Raw genomic sequence first — 26,926 nt, 5'->3', positions numbered from 1 at the left:
AATACGCGTCCATGATTTATATATGAGGGTAAGTCGTTCACATATAGTAGGAATAAAAGTGAGCCTAACACCCCTCCTTGAGGGGTACCAATGAAGGTATCGAATTCACTAGAAAACTCATCCTCAATCTGAACCTTGAGTTTCCTGCCCGTCATATAAGATTGGATCCATGACTGGATTGGTCCTCTGATGCCCATCGCTTCTAATTTAATTTTTAGATATTCAGGGTTGATTGTATCGAAGGCGCGAGTCAGATCGAAGAAGATTCCTGCCACATATTTGTTCTGGTCGATATTTTCGTGGATGTATTGTGTCAGTTCTATTGAAGCGGTTTCTATCGAGTAATTGCGGCGGAAGCCTTGTTGGGATGGGGTTATTATATTATTTTGATTGAGGTAGTTGATTATCTGATTATACACGGCTGTTTCAATGATTTTGGAAAAGCAGCTAAGTATACATATCATCCTATAGTTTTCGACAGATTGGGGATCATCCTTTTTGAACACAGGGATGGTCTTGGTAGTTTTTAATTTATTTGGAAACACACCTTGGGTGACAGATAAGTTAGTGATCTCAGATAATTGAATGAAGATTTTATCAACACATTCTTCTAGTACAATAGCTGGTATTTCATCAATTCCTACAGAGTATTTCTTTTTCATTGTTAGTATTATTTGTTTTATTTCATGTTCGTTGACTGGCGCAAAAAAACATAGATTTTGCGCTTCGTATGTCGTTAGTTGTACACATATTTCTTGGTAAATTGAGGCTTTGTATGGTGTTACTGACAGAATTTGCGAAAAAATCCTCAAAGTGGTTTACTATATCGGTATTCTTTGTCAAGTTCGTCCCATTCACAGTAAGGGTGATTTCTTTTTTCTGATTGATCCTGCCCATTTTTTCATTAACTAATCTCCAGAGAGATTTGGCTTTATTATTTGATTTGTTAATTAAGTCAGAGTGATATTGTTTTTTTTCTTTGCAAATTTTTATATCCAGAGATTTTTTTACATTTTTATAATGTTCTGATATAGTAGGGTCATTAACTCTTTTCTTAAGCCAGTTCAGATCTCTCAGCTGTCTTAGTTCGGAATGTAGTTCTGCAGAAAAGGGTATTTTTCCTGGTTTTAATTGTTTTTGTAATATTATTTGTTTTGGGAATGCTTTGTCAAAACACCACTGGAAGTTCACCATGAAGTTATTGAATATGCTGTCAACATCTACTTCATGGGGATTTTCTGTCATTGTATTTTCATAAAGGTTTTTGAATCGGGCAAGAGTTTGTTTGTTAATTTTCCTTTGTACAATGTTTTGTTCCCTTCGGTCTGGTGTTTTTTCCGAAGACCAAGACATGAGTTGTGCTAGATGATCAGAGGCGCCCAGGCAGGTTAGTTTACAAAAGATATTTTCAATATTACTTACGATATAATCTAGTCCGCTAGAGCATGTTTTATTACCATATTGCGCAACACGTGTTGGTCCATCATATGGTAGTTTCAGATTGTACATTTCAAATATATCAAAGAGTTGTTTTTTATATTGACAATTCCCCATGAAATTTATATTGAAGTCACCACAGAGAATGATGTATGTGTACTTAGCTGTTACGTAATTCAAGGTACTGCTCAATTTGTCAAGGAAGGCTTGTGGGTCTGAGTCTATTGATGAACTACGGTATAGGGTGATGATACATGTACTTTTTTGGATGCTAATAGCCGAACAGTCAAAGTGAAGTTCCGAGGATGAGTCCACTAGACATTGGATATTGGCACAATTCTTGCTGATTTCGGATTTAGCAAATATTGCTGTGCCCCCATGTGTAATTTTCGTCCTACAGTAACTAGAGATAAGTTGGTAGCCTGATATGATGGTGGATCTCATTTGATCTTCGCTCATCCAGTGCTCGGATATACAGAGGAAGCTTGGGTCGTGGTTGTTACAGAATAATTCTAGAATGTTAATTTTGTTTGCTAAGCTTTGACTATTCAGATGAACTAGCTTAAATTTAAGTGTGTTTCTTATCTTGTCATGGTAATCCTGGGTGAGGCTGGATTCCGAAAATTTTCGGTGGTTTGTTTGCACTGGTTTTTTCGGGATTGGTGGCTTCGTGGATTGTCCAGAAATCGCTGCCCTAGTTTGAAGTTGAAGCGGTCGAAGTGTATGTTTCTATTCAATATGCTTATGAGACGATTGGATTCAGACACCGCTTCTCGATTCGAATTATATCATGGATCTAATGACATCCCAACCTTCGATAAGCTTCATGACTTTGTATCAAATCAATGTGATGCTTTAGATAGAGCTGCTGAATGCCAACAGAAAAAGGTGGTATCCCAGAAATTTGAAATGAAAACCCGACCCTCTCATCATTTTCCAACCCATTCTCCTCGAAGGTCTTTCCACGTTCAAGTCAGAAATACATCTTGTCCTGTGTGTAATGCTGACCATCGGATATATAAGTGCCCTCAGTTTTTGTCGATGCCTACTCGTGATAGGTTCAAGCTAGTAAAAACGCGCAAATGGTGTGTCAATTGTCTAGGTTCGGAGCATGCAATCAGAGAATGTTCCTCGAAGTCCCAATGTTTGAACTGTGGACAATTGCATCACACATTGTTGCATTTTGGTGAATCTTCCTTCTCCAAAAATCGACCTTATCAAGCCGAAAATATAGCAAGTCCATTCCGTTCGACAGAAAACTCCCAAACTCAAAATCCCAATGATGTAACTGCATCTAATTTAGTAAACACTCAAACAAATATTTCTTCTCAATCGCCCATAAGTATTCAACCTTCAACTTCATTTTTCACTCATGCAGTTGAAATAAATCATACACCTCCTCATTCACTTTCGTCTCAAATCCCAAATACAACAGTTCTTTTGGCGACTGTGCAAATTGAGGTTCTGGATTCTAGAGGTTCATATCAAAAAATGCGTTCCTTGCTTGATACAGGATCGAAAATAAATATAATAAGTCAAAAATGTTTTAATCGTTTGCGATTACATAACCAGAAACAAAATGTTTCCCTCTCTATCCTCGGCATAAACTATATGATTGTCTCTGCATCCAAAGCTGTCCCCCTTCAAATCCGCCCTCGTAACAGTTCCAAACCCACTCTCAAACTGAATGCCGTTATAATGCCCAAAGTTTGTAATAATATGCCTAGTTATACAATTGATATCAAGTCATGGTCACACATATCAAACTTGAGGCTTGCCGATCCTCAATTCCACATATCCAGTGAAGTTGATCTTCTTCTAGGTGCTGATATGTGCTCTCTTATTTTCGAAAATGGCCATATTCGTGGTAATGATAAGCAACCCAGTGCACTTCATACAATTTTCGGTTGGATTCTAATGGGAACACTATCATCTCCTGACTCTCATTCAAGAACCTCCCTACATTGTAGTTGTGATTCTCCTCTCGACTTCTCTCTCAGGCGCTTCTGGGAAATTGAAGAGGTTCCTAGAATTCTTACTTCAACACCAGAAGACACTCTTTGTGAGAATCTTTTTATCAAAACCGTTTCTAGAACCCCCTCTGGCAGATATGTGGTATCGCTTCCGTTTAAAACTTCTGAGCCGTTATTTTCTGGCTCTCGCGAAGTTGCTTTCCGGAGATTTCTCTCCCTTGAACGTAGATTATATCAGAATCCCTCTTTGCATGAGAAATATCGCAACTTCATGCAGGATTATCTCTCTCAAAATCACATGAGTCTTGATACGACCCCTTCAGATAACTCCGATAGCTACTTTATACCACATCATTGTGTAATTCGACCAGAAAGCACAAGTACCAAACTCAGAGTGGTATTTGATGCATCTGCGAAAACACCAGATGGCATTTCTCTGAATGATACATTGTTGACAGGACCAAAACTTCAAAGAGACTTAGTTACTCTTCTGTTGAACTTCAGAATGCACCCAATATCTTTTATGGTAGATATTCGTCAGATGTTTCGTCAAACTCTGCTCTCAGAAAATCATAGAAGATATCAAAAAATCCTCTGGAGATTCTTGTCGGACCAACCTGTCCAGGAGTATCTTCTGAATACCATAACTTATGGAGTGAGCTCTGCTCCATTCTTAGCTATCAGAACTCTCCATCAACTAATTCATGACGAAGGCTCAAATTTTCCCTTGGCCACTGAGGCGATAATAAACTCATCCTACGTTGATGATATCGTCACAAGTTGTGAGTCTTTACAACAAGCCCAAACTCTGAAATACCAACTCATTAATCTACTTAAACGAGGAGGATTCGAACTCCATAAATGGAGTAGTAATCATCCATCTCTTCTCTCTACTGGAGATCCCGTAATTTCCACTTCTCTTGATCTCGATAATAGCTCAACTGTCAAAGTCTTAGGCTTGCAATGGAACTCCTCTGCTGACTGTTTTTCTTTCAGTATTTTTTCCCAAAATGTTCCATGCTCTAAAAGAAATATCCTTTCTGAACTCGCTCGGATTTTTGATCCCCTTGGGTTTCTGAGCCCCCTCACTCTATCAGCTAAAAAACTCATTCAACGCCTGTGGACTCTTGGACTGAGTTGGGACGAATCTCCACCCCCCGATATCATAGACCTCTGGTGTCGATTTAAAAAGGAACTCCCAATTCTCTCAAAAATAAATATTCCAAGACATTTGTCTCTGTCATCAATGACGTCATGTACCCTGCACGGTTTTAGTGATGCCAGTGAACATGGTTACACTGCTGTTATATATTGTAGATCTGTCGCTTTCGATTGTATTCGAGTACAGCTAATTTGTGCCAAATCGAAAGTTTCTCCTTTGAAAACTCTATCCATTCCGAAACTCGAGCTATGTGCCGCTACCCTTTTATCTGATCTTTTTTCCTTCGTCTTCCCTATTTTTGAAAGGCATTTTCACATTGAAAAAATTCTCGCTTGGACTGATTCCTTAACAACCCTCTGTTGGATTCGCTCTTCCCCCCACAGGTGGAAAACTTTCGTGAGCAATCGAGTCAGTCGAATCCACGAGAAATTACCTCCCGAGATATGTTATTATGTACCATCCGAGCAAAACCCTGCTGACTGTTCCTCTCGTGGACTGTTTCCAGCCCAGATTGTAGAGCATTCCCTATGGTGGGCGGGGCCTTCCTGGCTTCTCGAACATCCTTCATTGTGGCCTTCTTTGTCAATCCCCTCTGAATTAAAGGCTGACTGTCTCACAGAAGAAAGAAAGGTGGCTCTGTTCACCCAAAAGGACGATAATAACGACTTTTTCGACACATTGTTGCAAAATTCTTGTTCCTTTCCTAAATTACGAAGAATTCTTGGCTATATTCATCGTTTCATTGAAAACTGCCGTGTCCCTCATTCCCAGCGAAATTTCTTGTACCTCACTTACATGGAGACTCACCAAGCCTCATTGTCACTGATTAAATATGTCCAGAGTCAAGTATTCCATTCAGAAATATCCTCACTTCTGAGTGGAAAATTATTACCAAAATCTTTTCGCAAATTAAATCCCTTTCTCGATATCAATGGGATTCTGAGAGTTGGCGGTAGGCTCACTCACTCACAACTTTCATATGATAAACGTCATCCGATATTACTCCCCAGTCATCACAGACTCACCGATTTGATTATCGAAAGTACCCATCGCCAATATCTTCATCCTGGTTTTCAGATGACTCACTTTCTTCTACTTCAGAAATATTGGATTATCTCTGTTAAGAGGTCCATTCGCAAAATACTTTCAAAGTGTCTCAGTTGCTGGAGACAAAATCCAATTTCGTTCAGTCCTCCGATGGGCAATCTCCCTTCACTACGTGTTTCTCAGGTTAAACCCTTCTCTTGTGTGGGTGTCGATTTTGGCGGACCTTATGCTATATCTATTGGTAGATACCGAGGTTCAAAAACACAGAAGGCTTACATTTGTCTTTTTGTGTGCTTTGCCACCAAAGCACTACATTTGGAATTAGTAACCGACCTGTCTTCTGAAACATTTTTGGCAGCTCTAAGACGATTCATTTCTCGACGCGGTAGAGTCTCAAAAATATACAGTGACAACGGAACTAATTTTGTTGGAGCATCCCGTATACTCAAAACTTTAAAGGGGTTAGCTCATCGGGAGGATATTGAATGGCACTCTATTCCACCCTCCAGTCCCCACTTTGGCGGTTTATGGGAGGCGGGAATAAAATCGGTAAAATCACATATATCAAGAGTTGTTGGAGAGCAAATTCTCACGTATGAGGAATTTAACACGCTTCTCATACAAATTGAATCGCTTTTGAATTCGAGACCAATCTGTCCAACAAGTACAGACCCCAATGACATTTCGGTCCTCACTCCAGGTCACTTTCTGACATTGGAGCCATTGAATTCTCCTCCTGATGACAACCTCTCAAATTTGAAGCTTAGCCATTTGTCTCGCTGGCAGTTAATTCAGCGCTTGCACCAAGACTTCTGGTCTCGATGGAGTAAAGAATATCTCCATACACTATACCAGCGAGGCAAGTGGACAGATCCAATTGTCAATATTAAAATTGGCACCCTGGTCTTGATAAAGCACGATTCGCTACCACCTTCCCGCTGGCAGCTTGGCCGTTTCTTAGATATTCACCCAGGTACTGACGGTGTAGTACGGGTGGTAACTGTAAAAAACCCTCAAGGAGTGTTTAAGCGATCAGTGGTAAAGATTTGTCCTTTGCCACTATCCGAATCGTTATAGTAAAATGCTTCTGCATTTTAGGTGGGCGGTTATGTTCCGTCTTCACTTCCATTTTTTTTTTGATGTTTTGATGAGTTTTTATTGAGAACTTTCTATAAAATACAGATTAAACATTAATGGAAGTCTAGAACACTACACAAACTACTTAGTTTCATACATACAAATAAAACGAGAAGATATTTGAACAAATAAACGTGAAACATTCTTGATATTAAAAAATTTTGTGAACATAAGTAACAAATAAACATGAACAAGTAAGCATAAGTAAGCAAGTAATCATTTATTGAGAATTGACAACGTTTCCATTTCTTGCAAAAATATGCTCCATTCGTTCTTGAACTTTAACTATTTCTAGATCTGGGCGTTTAGTGTGGGCATACTTCAATTCTAACGCGATTTTATACGCTTTCAATGCATCATCAAATTTTTTTCTTGAAACATTTTGTCTCCATAATTACAATAATATTCGATGGACTCAGTGATTTCCTTAATATCAGCATCGTGAAGTTCTCTGAAGCATAGCAAACACAGTCTCGGTCTTCTAGTACGTGTTATGGAAAATATGAAATCACATTTGAAAGTCTTGCAGGGAACCTTTATAACTGTTTCCAAACTTGAAGCCATAGGCCATCTCTCTAAGAATGGTACGCAAGCACATTTGAAATAAAAGTCCGTCAATAGGGTGTGCTGCCTATCTTGCAGTTTCATGAATAAGTAGTTTGGGCTATAATTATCATAAATCACTTCTCCAGCCTTTATTGGTTTTATGGTTCTCACTAACATTCTTGCTTTATCATTGTACCGGATGATACTTGGTTCACATGCATGATTGAAAAGTGCAAGAGCAGGAAATATTCCAATTCCAATAGTTTCGATTAGCTGTGTCCTTTCCTCGGCACTCTTGCAGAAAAGGTTGTAATTAACATGTTTCAGTTGATTTATACAACGTATGTTACAAGTAATCAACTGGCAATGCCTGAGTAAGAGTCGTCCAATAAAGAGTTCTTCGTCACGCAGAACTTTGGCATCTGTTTCAAAAGAAAAAAAGTTTGTTTTTTTTTAAGATTCGGAGCAAATATATTGCATCATTTTGATATTTCTCATCAAATAATATTTGATCGGCATTTCGATGCAAGAATATTATATTATCATAATCATCAAAACAATAAACTTCATTTTTAGTTAAACCTCGGTAACGCGAATCTAAGTTGACCAACAATTTATCTTTTTGCTCAGCAAAAAATTTGAATCCTCTCTGAGTGAAAATTCTTAAGGACATTAACTTATCTAAACTGCCGATGAGGGTTGGATAAACTAGACATTCAGTTTTATGGAATGATGCTTCTGCTTGTTTCTTACAGTCATTGCTACAGAAGACAACATTTGTGCATGTTGTGTTTTAGTTTTCAGGATTATAGTTGATAAGGGGAGTCACTAGAGCACGTTAAATATTTTTCTTATTATAACTTTCAGGCAAGAACAAACCCCTGATTAGAAGAACGATATAATTTCGTTAATGGTGAATATTACCAGATATTCTCCCTCCCACCTTATGTAATAAGATGAAAACATTGAAAACAAATTTCTTCAGTTCGTTTTTGAACATGTTCAGAGATGGGCTAGTTTTGCATTTGGTAATTTGTTGAACCGATCAAAATCCTTGAAAAACAAAGAATTCATGGTATTTTTGTTCTGTTTATATATAAATTATTATTATTTCGAGTGAAGTGGTGGTGAAAATTATGATGAAAGACAATGTACTCTTCGAAATAAGATGGTCCAAAATTGTTCAATATTTTGTATACAAAAATCATCGTGAAATATAAGTGGGAAGTGGATTGCCAATTTAAAACATTAAGCATAGTAGTAATAGGGGTATCTCTACGGCTCTTTAAAATGATCTTCATACCATGATTCTGAAGTTTTTGGAATTGAGACAATTTATTCTGATTGAATAGAAAGAGGAACAGTAGTCAAAGTGTGGCTAAACAATTGACTTGTAAACTGTGATACTTGATTCGGTTGAAAGATTACTGGCAATTCTAGAGAAAAAGAATAATTTTTTGAACTTTTTTTATGAATATACTCAAAATGTTCATCAAATGATAGAGTGTTATCCATCAGGAATATCGTCCAACCCGTGTTAGGAATCACACGTTAAAAGGTAAGACCTCTTCAGTCCTTAGCTCGCTTCTGAGGGTTGTCGTTCGTAGGGGTGGGACAGCTGGTTAACGGAAAACAGACAGACAGATATTAAAAAAACATATTTCATGTCAATTTGAACAGGAATGGAAAATGGATATAACGAATTGGAATACGTTTTATAGTAAAATACAAGATTACTTTCCTATAGTATCTTGGTTTGCCAGCTTTCCGTTTATCGATAAGAGACCTATAACTACCATTATTAGAATGCGAACAGGACATAATTTATCATTATGTCATTTGTGTCCAATAGGAGTAAGGGACAAGCTATTGTGTATTTGCGGACAAGTAGGTACTGTTGAACACATGATTTTCGATTACTCTCCTAATTTTAACCTGCATATGGATATTCACTCCGAGTTGATTGAATGTACCTCTTTCATAGGTCCACTATCTTTCATCACTATTCTTAGAAATTAGACACACTGGGTTTCTTTATCTATCATCAGAGGTATTATATCGGTTGTCTAATGTCTAGATTCCAAAATAGAGGTCCGCGGAACGTCAGAGTCCATAGAAGGGACACAGGGGTTCTGCGCTCTCTATCGGGATCTAAATACCTTGCAATTGTTAAAAAAGCTATTTTAGTTCTGCTTCCATTCGTGACGATGCATGACTGGATTTTCAGCTTACGCTTATACAAAACATAAATACAGAAAGAGACTGGATGCAGCTTTAGATCTTCGCATCAAACTGTTGAACATAAAGCCTAATTTTAGTACTATTAAAAAAAATATGTTAGAAAGTTTCATTCTTCACATTGAATAAAATAATCATTATAAGGTAACAAATGATTATTTTTCATTTATATATTTTTTTCTACGAGTCCTATTCAAGCTACTAGATGACGTGAAGTTTCAACAAATGTTATAGTCCCTCATTACCTCAGTTATTGACAGTCACTATACTGGCAAGCGATTCAATTGTTTCTTTACCAATATATGATTTATGTTATTCAGACAAAATAACGTTATATTGTGAGTAGATGGTCTCTCCGGTATCAGGTATCCGGTATCAGTATATCAATTTTGTAAGATACTGGTATTTGTTTCATACAAAAATAAAGTAATTTTTCAAAAAGTGACTTGAAAAAGTGAATATAACAATAACATTTTTGAATTTTCGAGGTATAACCCCATACGAGACAACAGAACTCCACAGAAGTTCATTCTTACGCCTAACAAGTGCCAACAACTTATCAGGAAGTTTCGAATTTGGTCAACCATGTCTCACATAAGAGAATATTTGCGCATTTCTACTAATAGCATATCTAATTTCTTTATACGTTGTAGTTAGGAATTCTTGTACATAATGAAGATAAAAAATATCATTGAATGGATCCTGTTTGAAATATTTTAGTGGCAACTTTGACAACACATCTGCTACATTATTTTCTGATTTTACGTACCTAATATCGAAATCATATGCTTACAAAAAAATGAATCCATCTTTGGAAGTATATTCACTGCAATGAGTGAATTCCTCTTTTTTATAAAAAAAATGCTTATTATTGGCTTGTTATCGGATACGAGAGTGAAATGGCAGGAAATTTGGATATTCCCATTTGGATAGCAAGAGTTTTCTTATCCAAGTGACCGTATTGCTTTTCTGCATCCGTTAATATTCGCAATGCAAACGCAAATGGACTGGTTAATTTTTTTTCATTTTAGTGATTGATCACCGTTGCTAGACCATAACTTGTATCTACATAAGGTAAAGTTTTCTTTCGGGATCATAGCACAACCAAACTTCCTGTTACAATTTCCTATTTTGTTTGTAAAAATGCATTTTGACAATCCACGCTCCAAAGGAATTTTCTATTTTTTAAATAAAGTATATTATGGGTGGGAAATTCGGGCAGTATTAGGTTTGAATTTTATATAAAATATGACCGTCTTTAAAAAGGATTTCAGTTCCGTTACATTTTTGGGTGCTGCTGCGCGATTGATGGCCTCAATATTTTTTTCTGAATTGGGCAGACTTTGTTCATCAATTCCATCTCCTAAATACTCTATTTTGTCTTGGAAAAATATACATACGTCACTGTTCATTTGTACAATTTTCTTTCTGTGAAATTTACTACACATTTGAGGTAAATGTTCTTTTATATCACATGTGTACACATATAGTGACAAAAATTACACTTGTCTCGTGATGTTGACCACCACAAACCTTTCAGAAACATCTATTCTTGGTCCACGTACTGCTACTCCCTCAATTTGGTCCCGGTCCTTGTTCGTTTTCCAATCTTCTATTCACACTTGGGTAACCCCTGGAAATTCCGGTACCGGAAATGAAGGACATAATTATTTCGTCATTATCAGTGTTCAGTTCAATTTAGATCTTGAAGGAACCGTGTCATGACGGAACAATCGGTTTAGTTTCAATAAACGGACACTTAAGAGAGTTTTAGATATAGAATTGTTCAGGTACCTCGCCGATATAAGCCTAACTTGCTTGAAGGATATCAGGCGGTTATGCAATCCCGTACGAAGTCTAAAGCTAACCTCATTTAAAAGGCTTACGAAAAGGCTACTATTGCCACCTCAATAAATTAACAGCAATATGATAGGTAGATACGATGGCTACAATGTAACAGTCTCCTGATCAAAACTAAAACTCATTTCAGAATATAGCTGTAAATTACAGCTATATAACTGAAATTTCGCCTTTGAATAACTTTGACTATAGTTCTTAAATAATATTCATAAATATTACTTTGATTTTTTTAGGAAGATAGCTACAAAGGAAAAGTTCAAACATTTTGTGAAAAATATTTCATAAGTCAATCTACCATGAATTCCATTTTGGCGACGAGGAGTCAGTTGTTGGGACAACTAAGATCAGCTAGATTTATACATCAATCTAATTCACTTGATGTGTACAATCAAAATGCACATTGTTGGCCATTAATCAAGGCCATAATCTGCACAGGATGCTATCCAAACCTAGCATATCCACTTCATCAGAATTTAGCTACAAGGTAACATTTCAAAGTTCATAGTGACACGATTGAAATATATTTTCTTTTTAATATATAAAGATTAAGATATTCAGATTCAGATGACAGTAACCTGTAGGTATGTTAGATCAATCACAAATAATCTCCAGTTTAATGAATAACTAGTTTCCAGTAACAAAAACAAAATTTAGCCAACATTCTTCAATGAGATCCATACAAAATAATCAAGTTTAGTACTACAACTTATTTATTTTTATAACTGCTCGCATTTTGTTTGTTTCAATAGAATTGTTGAAATAATACTCCAAATACAGTAATACAATTAAATTTCTGTATTGCTTCCTTGTTAATATATTCTTGAATATATCCACACTGATTGGTCTCCTTATTGTTTGTATCAGATTGAGAACATCGAAATCGTTCAGCACAAATTTATCAGGTATATAGCATTTAAAAAACGCTTAACTGGCACTTACCCTTATGTCGAAATATTTTCACAATTAAATCTTTAATCACTTGAAAAACGAAGACTCATCTTCGATCTTAACATTCTTCACAAACTGTTTTTAGGTAACATCAATTATCCTGAACTTTTGAGAGAGTTTGGGTTAAGTATTTCTGTAGAACAGACTAGAAATGTGTGACTTTTTCATTTAGCCATCTGTCACATTAATTATAACTTTCATGCTCTGGTTTACAGAATACAGGAATCATAGGATTTTTATAGCATTTTATCATTTACATTTTAGGAGAGGATAACTTTTGAGAAGAAAAGTTTTTGGTCTTCTATTTCTCCATCTTGACACAAAAAATATGGGAATCTTCCAAAAGGAAGGAATCAATTTCAAAAAATTAACTAAATACATAGATGTGGAGATCATGTTAAGAAGTAACTTTCAGACACATTTCTACACAATATATTGTGTAGAAATCCTGTGAATGATATCTGATTTGATTCCATCACGAATGTTTGGAATACAAACGGAATAGAGAAAAGTGTTTTTTGTATAATTCAGTGTTCATATAAAAGTTATTTGTTTCGAAAGTATTTTTCTTTTGTGTAATTCAATGTTTATATAAAAATAGCTATTTCGAGAGGGCTTTTTCTTCGAGTTTGTGTCTGAAAGTTACTTCTTTACATGATCTACGCATCTTCGTATTCCCACATTGTTTGTATCAAGATGGGGAATTAGAAGGTAAAATACTTTCTTTCCCAAAAATCATTTACATCTTCTGAAAAAAACAAATGAAACATTTTGATGACTCGGTAGGTACTTTTTAGCACTAGCACTTTTTAACTAATAGTACCAGTTATCATCAATTCTCATTTAGGCAATGAAAGACATATAAAAAACCTAGTGAACTACCTTAAAGATATTTTTTAGCCAATAGGGGACATCCTTGAGATCGTTACTTCTTGGAGCGTACATCTTTATGATATCTGGAAGGCATCTTTGTGCGGTTTGTGAATGAAGGATGCATCAAAGAACGATGGCTACAACGTGTTCAAAAATTTGTTGGTAGAAATCCTTATAGAGAACAACTCAAAAGCAAAGTGTTGCGTCGTGAGATAGAAAAAAGAAGGCTCTCAAATCTACGAAAAAAATGAAGATTTCAGAAAGAATTGTTATTAGAAATGTTCAAATAAACTCACCTAACAAGATAGCCTTCACTCTCAGAAACCAAGACTAATTCATTTCAACGGTGATAGTCTCAAGATACAGAGTGTTGTGAAAAGTATTTACAAAATGTTTAAAAAAATTTGTATTTCATTGTGGGTTGAAAAGATCACCATCACTTATTTACTTTTATTACCATAGAGTTGTTGAAAATATTCTTCATTATCATAATAATCACTTAAAATAGATTAAACTGTACAAAAGGGCTTAATAAATTTCTCTCATTTTTAATAAGTGACTTCACTTTAACTAGTGGACTATTTTGTAACGAATTTCAATGGCAATTATGCGCAAATGTAATGTTCAGAGGTGAATAAAACATTTTTGGGTTTAATCAGATTTTCTCTTTTTTTTTCAAAATATGTTATAAAAATAAAAAGTAGTTAACATTATTTTTGGAATAACCATGCAATCTTATAATTTTCAAAGTGTTTTTCTGAAGGAATTTGATTATATAAAGCAATATACATCATTTTATGAATAAAAACTCAACTTTGATAAGCTATGGTTGTAAAACTTTTATGCAGAACATTTTTCAATAACTTCACATTGATTAATTTTCTAACTTAATTTTTTTCAGATCTGAGAAAAAAGTTCATATTCAAGCTGTTAGTTCCTGCTCTAACAAAACGATAAACACATGGCTTGTTTATGATGAAATTATTAAGCATCGGAATGCTCTGATAATAAGAGGAGTGTCTGCAGTAACAACAATGACAGTAAGTAATTTGAAATATTTGTTGTTCATTTCGTTACTTATTCATTTAATGGGATAACCTACTTCACAATATATTATAACATTGAAAGCTAAATACATTTCAATTAACTTAAACTATTACTGAAGAATAACAATTTACAACACAACACATAACAAAGACGTAACTTCAGCTATATCTAAATCAATAATACACTGATATATTGAATGCCATTTTCTTAAGTGTCTACACATAAACACATCATATACAAATACATACAAGCATACCTAATATATACATATGTGGAAAGAAATATATGTACATACGATTCCCAATGCATTCTGGATTATGATAATATAGAGAGTCAAAACATAAAAACGTAATTAGGATTCTAACAATGATGGTTATCTACTTCCAATATGAGCAAAAGCCAAATTAAAATCTGTTTTTCCGTTAACCAGTTGTTTTTTGAAATAATAATACTCGCCTTTATTGTTTTCTAGATGTAGTTACATACAAATATTTACATAAATTACAGAGCTAGTTGCTGATATAACAAAAGGTGAAGTACAACTCAGTTAGCACAAGTACTATTTAGTTGTTCTTCCACTCAACCTCAAAAAGATTCTACATAAGCTAAGACAAAAAGGAAGTAATACATTAAAAAAAAATTGCGATTGTTCAAATATTTATTAAGATGCTGGAGAAGACGTCCATTACTCAGACTTATTCTGGTTTCATAATGATGAAAAATGTATAGGGTTGAGCAGTTTATACTTAAAGTTGGCAGAAGGAGTTTGAATCTTTTCCATAAAACATAAAAAATTCAGTTTTAAAACTAGGTGGAGTAAGAGTACCGTTAAATCTGACGTTCAGATTATGTACATCACTACGAAAAGTGATTTTTCTGTACAGATAAGGCGGCGTTCTGGTTTGTATAATTTTGTTATATAAATTAGCAGAATTTAATATTCGTCTATTTTCCATTGTGATCCAACCCGTAACTTATGGGATATTCTTTGATATTTCCTAATTCCGTGAATGAGCCGTAGACGCGAGTTTTGTACTTTCTGTATCTTCTGAGCATACTGTTTGGTTAAACATGGACCATATGGGATATTCTTTGATATTTCCTAATTCCGTGAATGAGCCGTAGACACGAGTTTTGTACTTTCTGTATCCTCTGAGCATACTGTTTGGATAAACATGGACCATATAAAGTATCCGAGTAGTTGAAGCGCGAATAAACCAGTGCATCACGGAGAATTATTTTCTTTCGTCTGTTTCGCGAGTACATGTCTGTGTCCATAAATAAGTTTCAACAAAGAATATTGCCAGTTGTATTTGTTTGTTTATATGTTTCTCAAACCGCAAGTCAGAGTCGATTATAACTCCACGATTATCATCGTGATTATAAGAGATTCACTTGTTTTCTGGCAATTCTTTTTTGATCCGAAAAGGATGATATTCGATTTAGTGGCATTTAGTAGTAGACAGTGATCTCTTGCCAACTTAACAAATGACTTGAGATCATTGTTAATAAGTGTACATGTGTTTGCTATACCTTGGGGAAGAAAGCTGTGATAGAGTTGAGTGTCATCAGCATAAAGGTGAAACTTACAGTGTTGTAGACTACACATGTTTGATGAATAAATTGTAAACAATAGTGGACCCAATATTGAACCCTGTGGCACATCTGACTTAAGTTTTAGATAGTTTGAATAAATTCCACCCTGGCACACTTTTTGTTCCCTGTTTTTCATGTAACATTCAAGAATTCTGATAGCACTACCCGATAATCTCATATAGTTTAAAATGGCGAGAAGTAGATCATAGTTTAGAGTGTCAAAAGCTCGACTAAAATCAAGAAGCACAAGTACAGAACAAAGACCCTCATCTGTAGCCCTAATAATGACGTCCACGATGTGCAGCAGAGCAGTGCCTCAGCTATGACCTTTGCGAAACCCAGATTGTACTTCCGGAAGTAGAGAAAACCGAGAGAAATTATTTCTCAGCTGTTCTTCAAATGCTCATTCAAAAATGTTTGATAAGTGGGTAAGACACTAATTGCACGCAGATCCTTATATTCAGTTGGATTAGATTTTATGGGCAATACTCTCACCACTGCTCTCCCCCACATCGCTGGAAATACACTATGGGTTAAACAAAAATTCACTATGTGGGTGAAATATTGCACTATATATTTTAGTTAATTTAATGTTTATATCATCACAACCTTTATCATTTGATTTTATGTTACATATAATTTTATTTACGGATAATTCATTTATTTCCTGGAAAGCAAAATCCGGTTCAACACGATGGTTTTCCTTGTAAAAAGTTATTTTTTTTATTGGTGATGTTCACTTTCTCCGAAGAATTTGTTTTATTTTCTGGCATTTCTTGATAATCTTTAGGTAAAAGCTTGTGATACTTCATGCCTCCATTTATTCTACAAGACTGTCTATTTCTGCATTACATATTTTGATGATTAGTTTTGAGGTAGGAAAACACAATTTATTATTTGTCGTCTTATACCTTCTGGTTTCTAAGTCATCGTCATTGAATTTCTGACAATTTTTCAATGTGTTAGCCCCTCTAGTGCAATAAGGATATGGATTGGTTGAATTTATGTTTGATGTCGATTTTTGTGAAGATTTTTGGATTTTTTTCTTTCCAGGTTGATAGTCATGAATATTTTCATCTGTGACTCGTGGACTGCTAAAAAATTAAGCAGCTGAGGCAATGTTTAACAACCAACTAGCAAAAACTTTCAAACCTTAATAGTGTCTGGTAGCTTTTAAATCATTTCTTTTATAAATTGTGGGTTTTCTAGATTTCAGATATTCACAATCAACAGATTAAAGATTAAACAATTGAAACTGGACATCGTACTTGACAGAAACAAAACTTCCATTAAAACTTTTGAACTTCCGAGAGTCACATATCAAAACAATGACGAATTTGTTTTCATCTATTTGCATCAGTAAGGTGAAATTTTTGATAAGCAATATTTTCAGACACTTCAGTTAGTCGCTATATATCGCAGTCAATCAGTAATATGATATCCCCTTCAATGCTTTGGTAATCTGTCATCAACATTTTCATGTTCGGTGGATTTTATGCAACGGTTGCTCTATCAGTCTGAGAAAGAGATAGAAAGAGCAATTTCTCAAAGTCTAAGCTTGAATTTGAAACGGCCCACCGTCGAAACCTTCGTTTTGTTTTTATCTCATTGATGATGCCTTCGCAAAGAGAATTGTTATCGCCACTACTCACTCAAGGTTGTCTGTCTTATAAAATAAGTCCCAACGTTCTATCCTTAATCCGATGATGACACTTATTGCATGTTGAATTGGTTCTGCCTGGTATTAGATCATAGGCTTAACGTTTTTGGGCTCTAGTATCATTTATCAAAAGGTTGATTAATTTTAACAGTTCATTCGAAATATGGATGGCTTATATAGTAATAATATATGTCCGTGACCTAGTTGAAACACATTCAGCCAAAGACCCACATAAAAACCATAGAGATTACTTAACTACCTCTGCATGACCCTCGCGTGCCCCCTGAAGTCGGAAACTGAGGGTTTAATCATTGCCTGTCGGCTTAGTTGGACGCATGCATAAGTCAGTTATTCTTGGTTCATTGTGCCTAGTCAGAGCACAAGATTTTTTGACTAAACGATTACTCACTTCACGGTGCGAGAAGTGGTCATTAGTTGATGATGCCCGCGCCCAACGAATGTATTGGAGTTTAGGGTCCGTTTGAGGCCACCTTTTGGGTATAAAAAAATAATAATCTTTATTAATTAGTTAAAAATTATGACTGTATATATGAATGAATATAATGAATGTATATATGAATGAATATAATGAATGTATATATACATCAACTGAAAATCAACAAAAATCAAAATTAATGAAAACTACCGGTGTGAAGATAGTAGTATACTAAATCTCCGGAAACGAGTATAATATCTATGAAATAGCTTATACATATGTTAAACAAGCTTGAACAAGTCAGGAGGATGACATCTACCCTTATGAAAACACTGTCTATGGCATCGACAAAGATTTCCACCCTAAAAAGATAACGAGGTTCCCCAAGGCGTTAAGTTGCAAAACCAATATTCGACATCGACCGCCGCGCTGACAAAATTCATCCCCTGTCTTTTACTGCAAGGCAAATAGTTGAAAATCAACGCATTAATGGTTCAACACCAGACAGCGCTGTTTTGGCACGCCATTGGTCTCATCTGGTTTTCAACTAGTTACCTTGCAGTGAAAGACAGATGACAAATCTCGTCGACGGTCGATGTTGACGATTATCTTTGCACCTGAACGCATTGGGGAGCCTAGTCTGTCTTTGATATTTCAGAATTGAGTCCTCTGTCGATCCCATACATGGCGTCTTCATAAGGGGAGATGCAATCGTCCTTACTTGGGATTAGCGGATGTTGATTTCAGCCCTTTTAATAAACAATACTTTTTCTATATGAGAAAAATATTGTAGCATCACTAAATTTTTACCGAATACCAACAACTGAACCTTGTTCATTTCTCATTGCAAAATTTGGTGTTCTGAGAGTTTTTGTTGGGAGTGTTGAAATCCCTTGGCAGTCGTAATATTTAATTTCAAGTCATACAAGAATTACCTGAGAATATTGTGTGAGAATTTAGTAATACTAGAAGAATGCTCTCTTTGGAAAATTTGACTTCAAACTGTGGGGGTGGGAATTACCAACTCAAGTCCCTCCGGAGGGTCGAAGTTTTCCAATGGAAGAGGAAGATTAAAGTGCTTCCTCTCGGAAGATGATCACTTGGTGATTGAAACACGTGTCGAGGTGTTAAAAATAACGGTTTGGTGCTGGGATAAATCTCCAGTAATATTCATTACTACACCAAAGGTTCCAAACAGTGCATCACAAGTACATAGAAGAATTATCAAAGAATATTCTGCCACCCCAAATCTTCGCCATTGGAAAATAAACTAGATTAAGTTTGAGATATTTTGTGATGCTATAACATTTTTTTCATATAGAAAAATCTCATTGATGATGCCTTCGCAAAGAGAATCGTTATCCCCACTACTCATTCAAGGTTGTCTGTCTTAGAATAAAATAAGTTCCAACGCTCTATCCTTGATCCGATCTAGTACGCTGATGACACTTATTGCATGTCGAATTGATTCAGCCTGGTATTAGATCATAGGCTTAACGTTTTTGGGCTCTAGTATCAATTATCAGAAGCTTAATCAAATTTAACAGTTCATTTGAAATATGAATGGCTTATAATAATAATAACATAAGTCGGATACCTAGTTGAAACTCATTCAGCCAAAGACCCACATGAAAACCATAGAGATTACTTAACTACCTTTGCAAATTCTAGGATTAGCTGATGCATGACCCTCGCGTTCCCCTTGAAGTCGGAAACTGAGGGGTTAATCATTGCCTGTCGGCTTGGCCGGATACATGCAGTAGTCAGTTATTCTTGGTTTTTGTGTCTAGTCAGAGCATAAGACATATTCTAACATCACTAAATTTTCACCGAATACCAACAACTGAACCTTGTTCATTTCTCATTGCAAAATTTGGTGTTCCGAGAGTTTTTGTTGGGAGTGTTGAAATCCCATGGCAGTCGTAATATTTAATTTCAAATCATACAAGAATTACCTGAGAATATTGTGTGAGAATTTAGTAATGCTAGAAGAATGCTTTCTTTGGAAAATTTGACTTCAAACTGTGGGGGTGGGAATTACCAACTCAAGTCCCCCTGGAGAGTCGAAATTTTCCAATGGAAGAGGAAGATTGAACTGCTTCCTCTTGAAGATGATCACTTGGTTATTGAAAATAACGGTTTGGTGCTGGGATAAATCTCCAGTAATATTCATTATTACACCAAAGGTTCCAAACAATGCATCACAAGGACATAGAAGAATTATCAAAGAATATTCTGCCACCCCAAATCTCCGCGAGCAGTCAAAAATTTTCATTGGAAAATAAACTAGATTCAGTTTGAAGTATTTTGTGATGCTATAACATTTTAGAAAAACGAATGTTTGTGAGGGTTGCAGTTAACACCCCTTAGTCGGGCAGTTTTGATTCTTCATTTCAAATTCTACATATCCCTTCCAGCAGGTTGAAATTTTCCGATGAAAATAACGGGGAATTTTTTGGGATTCTTTAAAACTTTTGTGATGCGAAGATTTTCTTTCTCTCGGAAATACTGCTTTCATTAATTATAATTATATTTTTCCATTCACAATCATATGTGAAAATACTGCTTTGCAATGTAAAATTCACGTTCTGCATTCTATAGATAAGTAAATCAATATTACACTTGTGCGCCAGGCGTTCAGGCGTTTCCAAAGATTGAGTCTACTGCCTTCAGACTGATAAAAAAACTTATGAAGCTGCAATGGAGGGTACGAATAAAACCAACAACATTGAAACACGCTGGATGTGAATATAATTTTTAGATGAAATAAGAAACGATTGGAAAGTTTATGGCCATATATGAGGATTTGATAAGAGTCATATTGTCAGATTTGGTTGAATTGATTTTTGAATTTAAATGAATATGCAGAACTTTTATTTTGAGGTGAAATTTTAAAGCTACTTGCAGAGAACTGATCTGAGAACTATGTTTAGAAAAATGAAAACAAAATTACTTGAGTTGTTGAAAAAAAAATCTGACATTGTTTTTTTTTAGGTTGCCCTTGTATGTGGAATTGACTCTGTGAGTCCACTAGCGAATATGCTTAACATTGATGATTGGATTGAATTTGAATTTCCTGATCATACTGCAATATATCTCAGGAATGCTATAGAATATTTAGTTGCAACAGTGTTACGGAATCCCCCTCATAATTTTAGTGCTCATGAAAACCGGGTTGTTGAAACACTCAGAAAGGTGTTGGAAGAAGAGGAGTTATTGGCAGATTTGAAATTTCCAGACCAAATTGGTGAAAAACCAAAATTCTTTTTTCCGCAAAATGACTTTATACACAGTTCTAAACATAATACTTGGAAGGGTCCAAAATTTAATCAGAAAATATCCAATCATAGCCCAAAAAAAAATTATGGGATGCATAGGAGTAAGCAATATATGGAAAATTCAAACAAAGTTCTGCACTATAATCAGCAATCAGATCGTTCATTAATCTCTAATTCTAACAGAAATTTTAATGCAGGACAAAAGTTATTGAGTGCTTTGCGGAATGGTTTGTCAGCCGGATGTAGTTATGAAGAATCAACATTGGATTTTCCATCCAACAGCCGAATTTCTTTCGAGAGAGAACAAAATTTCAATTTGGAGAGGGATAAGATATTTATATTAGTACGACCCAAAGAAAAGGAAAATGTACATATAGCTCAGAACACCTCCAAGTGGATATTTTCTCCTCAAACCGAGAAAAAAGTGTTGAATTTCAGCAGGGTAAGTTGCTAGAGAATTCATACATTTTCAAATTTTTATTTATTTTAATGAAGTCAACTTCTTGCCAGTTTACTCAGGCTCAGTTTCAACAATAATTCATTGAATCCAAAACCAGCACTTTTTACAATTGACTGAAATGCAATAATCCTCTCGACGCGCGTGAATAAGTTTACTTCATTTCCTGAAGATGGTTGGTGAAAAGCACGTGTAGAAGAGTTGCATTTCTGGCGACTGGGAATAGTGCTTGATTTGGATTCATTCTACAACAGAGGTTCCGGTTTTACCTTATAAAAATTCGTTAATCTCGGATTTTATTTTTAGCCGAAATTTTAATGACAATAAAAGGGGTTTGATGTTTCACCAGATTCAAAGACATTCGCTTAACTATTCTAGGATTATCTAAATTTGATATGTGTCATTTTCAATTCTAATTTCTGAATCAAATAGTATATTACAAATTAAAGACAGGTAAATTGTATTCTGTACACCAAAAATAGATTCAGTCGGTTATAGTTACGGAGTAATCTAGTTCAAAGAAAATAATAAAAATGAAACAGTGTATTTCTTTTTAAAAGTTTCATGCATCCATCTACATTCAGTGGTTTGATTAAACCTGTAAAACTACTATGAGAATATAATGGAACATGCTTAGTTAGTGATAAGTAGGCTGAATTGAAAAATGAAAACTATAGATCAACCGCAAATATTTATTTCAAATAAAGAATCGACTTTGAATTTAATGCAAACTCCTCTGATTTTAGAGAGATTAATTGATGAAACTAATTATTTTCCTTCATTTTCATTATTTTATTATCAATATATGTTTTCAAAAAGGATTTGAAGCTTTAATAACTTCTACTCATTACATGCGAGCGTTTTTGATAGCATCATCTTCATTGCTCTACTTAAACTGAACGTTTTATGTTCCTGGTTGTTTTTTTATATGGTGGGTGAAAGTTATGTTTGTTTTGTATGGCGTGTGTTGCGAGGTTTGATTAATATGTTATTGGGTTTATGTATGCTTTTTTGTGCTTGTTGTATCTTTGGATCAGTTTTTTCTTGGTTTGGCCGATATAGAATTTGTTGCAGTCCGACCATTGAATGTTGTACTCTCCGTTTAGGTTTTTGTCTTCTTCTTTTTCATAGCTGTTTATTTTTGGTGTTATTTTCGTGTTCACCTTGTAAGTGATGTCGATGTTCAAGGGTTTGAAGATGTTTGTTAACTTTTTGGTTTGATGACCTATGTATGTGCAGTCATTCGTTGTGTTGTTTTATCTGTTGGAGTAGCTTGATCTTTGTTCTGTATTTTTTGTTCGACTCTATTTTCTAATTCATCTATTGTCTTTTGGGTGTATCCGTTCTCGTTTGCTATTTGGTATATACTTTTTCTTTCCTTATTTCGGGCAAGTGGTATCCTTAGCATTCTGTATATAAATCCGTTATAGGCAGCCATTTTGTGTGATGGTGGGCGGTTTGAACTTGCGGGTATGGTTGAGCTTGTTTGTATTTGAACCATATGGTTTCATTCCACTCCATAACTAGCTTGGCGTTACTTTTTTCCCTACTGATGGATTGCTTCTTGCATACTGTTTGTTGCATACGCAGAGTATAAGAGCATATCTTCCAAATTCTTTTCCTAATATTATCGTTCCAGCGTTTTCAATTAATGTCCTTACAATTATCTTAGCGAAGTTTTAACAAATCTGTATGATAGAACTGATCGATATTTGATGTAAATTCATTATAATCTATTGAAAAAAAACATTTTAATGTGAGGTTTTCAAGTGTTTCGCTATAAGATAGCATCTTCTGGCGTCACATTAGGCCAAACGCGGTTTTGTAAACTCAAGTGAAAATTTCACATTAAAATGTATTTTTTGAATACGTTAACAAATTTGTATTGAAATATTTAGTTGCATAGAAATAAAAATCTTTGAACTTTTCGAAAATTTCTTCTAGCTTCTTTTTCTTCTAGCTATAAATGTTGAAATATTCAGTTATAAAAAAAGAAAACTTCCATAAAAAAGAATTAAAAAAATCAATAAATATCAAAGAAACCACTTTGAGAAAAAAATTCATAATTTTTTTTTTCGTATTGGTATAATAACTATATTAATTTCAGGAACGGAATTCAGTATATTTACTTTTTACTGCAAATCAAACCAAAGCCTTCCAGGGAATGGCCAAATTTTTACATATGATGAATGAACAATATGGAAAACCTACTGCTGTAATAGAATGGATTTTCAAAACAGATTTACCTCACATTAATGTAAAGTAAGTAAAGAAAGTGAAATGAATTCATTCACACATTTTTATTAGCTAATCAAACTCCTTTACTTATCCTTGGATATCAGGTGAAGCAGACTTATTGAAAACTTTTTATGAGACAAGAATAAAAATTATAGAACTTTAACTCACTTGGGCTAACCTATTGTAAATATTTAAAATTCCTTCTAGAATAAAGGTGTGTGACTAATATTGTTAGAGTATGAAATGGTTGCAAATTGAAATCAATTTATTATTTTAGCTCTAGAAAGTTCTGTCGCAGTTTTTGTAAAACCTAGTATAGTGTACTTACTGTATTAGTATTTTTTAAATTTTCGTTTACCAAACGAGGTCTGATATGGAAGTTATCTGTTAATTTATAACCTGAGAACCCAGGAAAGAGTAGAAATTGTAAACACTTAAAGTGAGTCAATGTTCAGTTGAAGATATCTTTGCCATGTGGAGATTGTTTTGAAAATGTCAAGCTGCTCATTACCACCTTCAGTTGAAGATGACTAATATTCTGGTCTGTAGAGACGACTTCTTAAATTGTCTGAAATTCAAGATAGGAATATGCTTTTGAGTCAGCAGTGATTTTGCACAGTAATAAGAGGAGAGCCTGAAAGCCTCAGTTTGTTATTTTCGAATAATGAACAAACGGCAGTTAAAATTATTTCTAATTCCCAACGGCCTGTGCTTCGATTTTTAGTGTTAATTGAAAACTTACCAGACTACCTACTCTATGAAAACACCAAGTTTACTATAATACTCAGTGTTCTCCTAGCAAGTAATCCTGACCCTTCTGACAGGTACATGCCAGGTTACAACTGAATTTCACATACTTGTGGCTGAAATAGTCCTCATATGTTTTTTTCAGACAATTAGCTGATTTAATCTTCAAAGTATTCAGAATGAGCACTTATGAAAACATGGTAGAACCAAACAGTCGACCCTATTTAAAGAAAGCTGTTCCTTTAAAGCTGTTTATCGTTAGTTCTTGAATTCATACTTGGAAACATAGACACTATGTAGAAGTTGGAGGCATAAATAAACTCCATATCTAGCATTAGATACCCTCTATTCAGAAATTACGTTTCATTCAGGTAGTTGATTACTGGTTTTGTTTTCCTGGTTTCTCGGCAGTAGCATGAAAATCCAAAATACCCTCTATAACTGTTTTCTTTCCCATTTTTCATTAAGTTGCTCTCTTTATGTGAAAGTAACATTTTATTTTTTGATAGGCATTTGCTAAATCCCTACAACTGGAATAAACCCATTTATGATGGACTGGACGGTCAGTTGGTACAAAGAAGTGTGGCTGAGGAATTCTTCAGAATTTACCAAGGCATTAATAGTAGATTTACTAATGGATGTAGAATAAGATGAAAGTAATTCGTTATTATCATTATCCTATTTTCTTATAAACGGTTTTGTCCAATCTATCAATTAATACAATTATTTATTACAACCATTTTTGAATTTTTTTGTAAATATAAAATAATTTATTAAATATTATTATACATTCTGTTTCCTGTAAATAGTATCACAGAATGCATTGAATATAACAATTATTTATTCTGATTATTTTTCTTGTAAATATAAATTAATTTGTCTAATATGTTTCATGTAAATACTATTATAATATCTACTGTGAATAATATTTAAAAGTTTATTGAATTATCTTTATTGAATTACCATAAATTATTTATGTTTGATCCATTTGTCATTTCTATTGTATGATTGTAACAATAGGAAGTCGAAATGTGATAGGTATTTTCGTAGTTTGTAATTCCTTGAAAATTGTTACGAATATGCCTATCATAAATAATGAACTGTACTATCAGTTCTCAGTGTGATAACAAAATTTCAAAATATTCATTTCCCAGTCCGCCACCTATTGTGAATGCATTGAGTATTAGAAATAATTGATAAACGATATATGTATTTTCTGCTAAGAATCGCACCTCAAAGGGGTATCTGTTCATAGTGGGACAATTGGTTAATGAAAAAACACATGTATTTTTATTTTTTCAACCTATAAAACGTATTTAATTGAATATAGTTATCTCACTGGGAATTGGGCTGAAATGTATTTATTTTACATATGTTTTCTTCTGAATTAACTGATTTTGCTTTACCGTTTGTTATGAAAACTGCATAGAGACGGAAAGCGATTTCTCATTCAGTGGCTGGCGTCAAAGTTTGACTTTGAAATAGGCCTTTAATGATATCTTAGTTATTTTTTTATATTCGTGGTTTGAATTTTTTGTGAATCACATAGTAGGTACTTTTACTGAATCTATTTAAATTTGTATTTTATAAAATTTTGTATGGAGTTATTTGAAAACAGTTATAATCTCTTGAGATTTAATATGTTTGTATATTTATATAGAACTATCAATCTCAAACATCATAAACAAATTATTACTGTTATATTAGTTTTGACTGATGATGGAATGTATATTGAAATATTATTTTAATTGATTTAGTTACAATATCACTGTTCGTTATATGAGACAGGCAGAAATTTGTATCAATTAGTTATCTGTAATCACATCATCAAATTGTTTCATTGAAATATATACCCATTATGTACTGTTTTTACAAGAGATTTTTTGTTTTATTAATTTTCCCAGCTGCTTGTTGAATGATGATAAGATGGCCAACTGATTCAAATTAATTCATCAAATCAAGAAATATATTTGAAACAATGATAAAAATAAAATAAAAACAAAAAAAATTAATTGGCAATTATAATGAATTCCTGTATTATTCAATTTTTTTTTATCACAGATAGTTTAGAATTCAGACATACAATGGTAATGACAGAGATGATGTAGAGCAATATTCCATGCACTAACTCTGGCTAAAATAATAAAGAAACTGATGATAACTGACTTTCTAAAAAAGAATAAAATGATTTAATAAAATCAGCATGGTTTTCAAAAAAAGTCTATTGATGCAATCTTCTCATTTCT

At 34.3% G+C, this 26,926-nt stretch overlaps 1 protein-coding gene across 4 annotated transcripts in view; it reads left to right on the top strand.

Annotated features, from left to right (window-relative positions):
* Window positions 1-26,559, top strand: part of LOC111509500 (3'-5' RNA helicase YTHDC2) — a 68,379-nt gene extending 41,820 nt beyond the window's left edge. For all 4 annotated transcript variants that reach the window (XM_074185791.1, XM_074185811.1, XM_074185806.1 and 1 more), the window contains exons 7-11: window positions 11,634-11,884; window positions 14,123-14,261; window positions 20,955-21,680; window positions 23,803-23,957; window positions 25,190-26,559. In XM_074185791.1, coding sequence (XP_074041892.1) covers window positions 11,634-11,884; window positions 14,123-14,261; window positions 20,955-21,680; window positions 23,803-23,957; window positions 25,190-25,334 — 1,416 coding nt within the window. In that variant the 3' untranslated portion in view covers window positions 25,335-26,559. The remainder of the gene's footprint in view (window positions 1-11,633; window positions 11,885-14,122; window positions 14,262-20,954; window positions 21,681-23,802; window positions 23,958-25,189) is intronic.
* The last annotated feature ends 367 nt before the right edge of the window (window positions 26,560-26,926 follow it).

Source organism: Leptinotarsa decemlineata, unplaced genomic scaffold (assembly GCF_025532065.1).
Source record: "Leptinotarsa decemlineata unplaced genomic scaffold, Ldec_3_MD MMD2_P_RNA_scaffold_2, whole genome shotgun sequence".
Lineage (NCBI taxonomy): Eukaryota > Metazoa > Arthropoda > Insecta > Coleoptera > Chrysomelidae > Leptinotarsa > Leptinotarsa decemlineata.
This window is presented reverse-complemented; position numbering and strand designations above follow the sequence as displayed.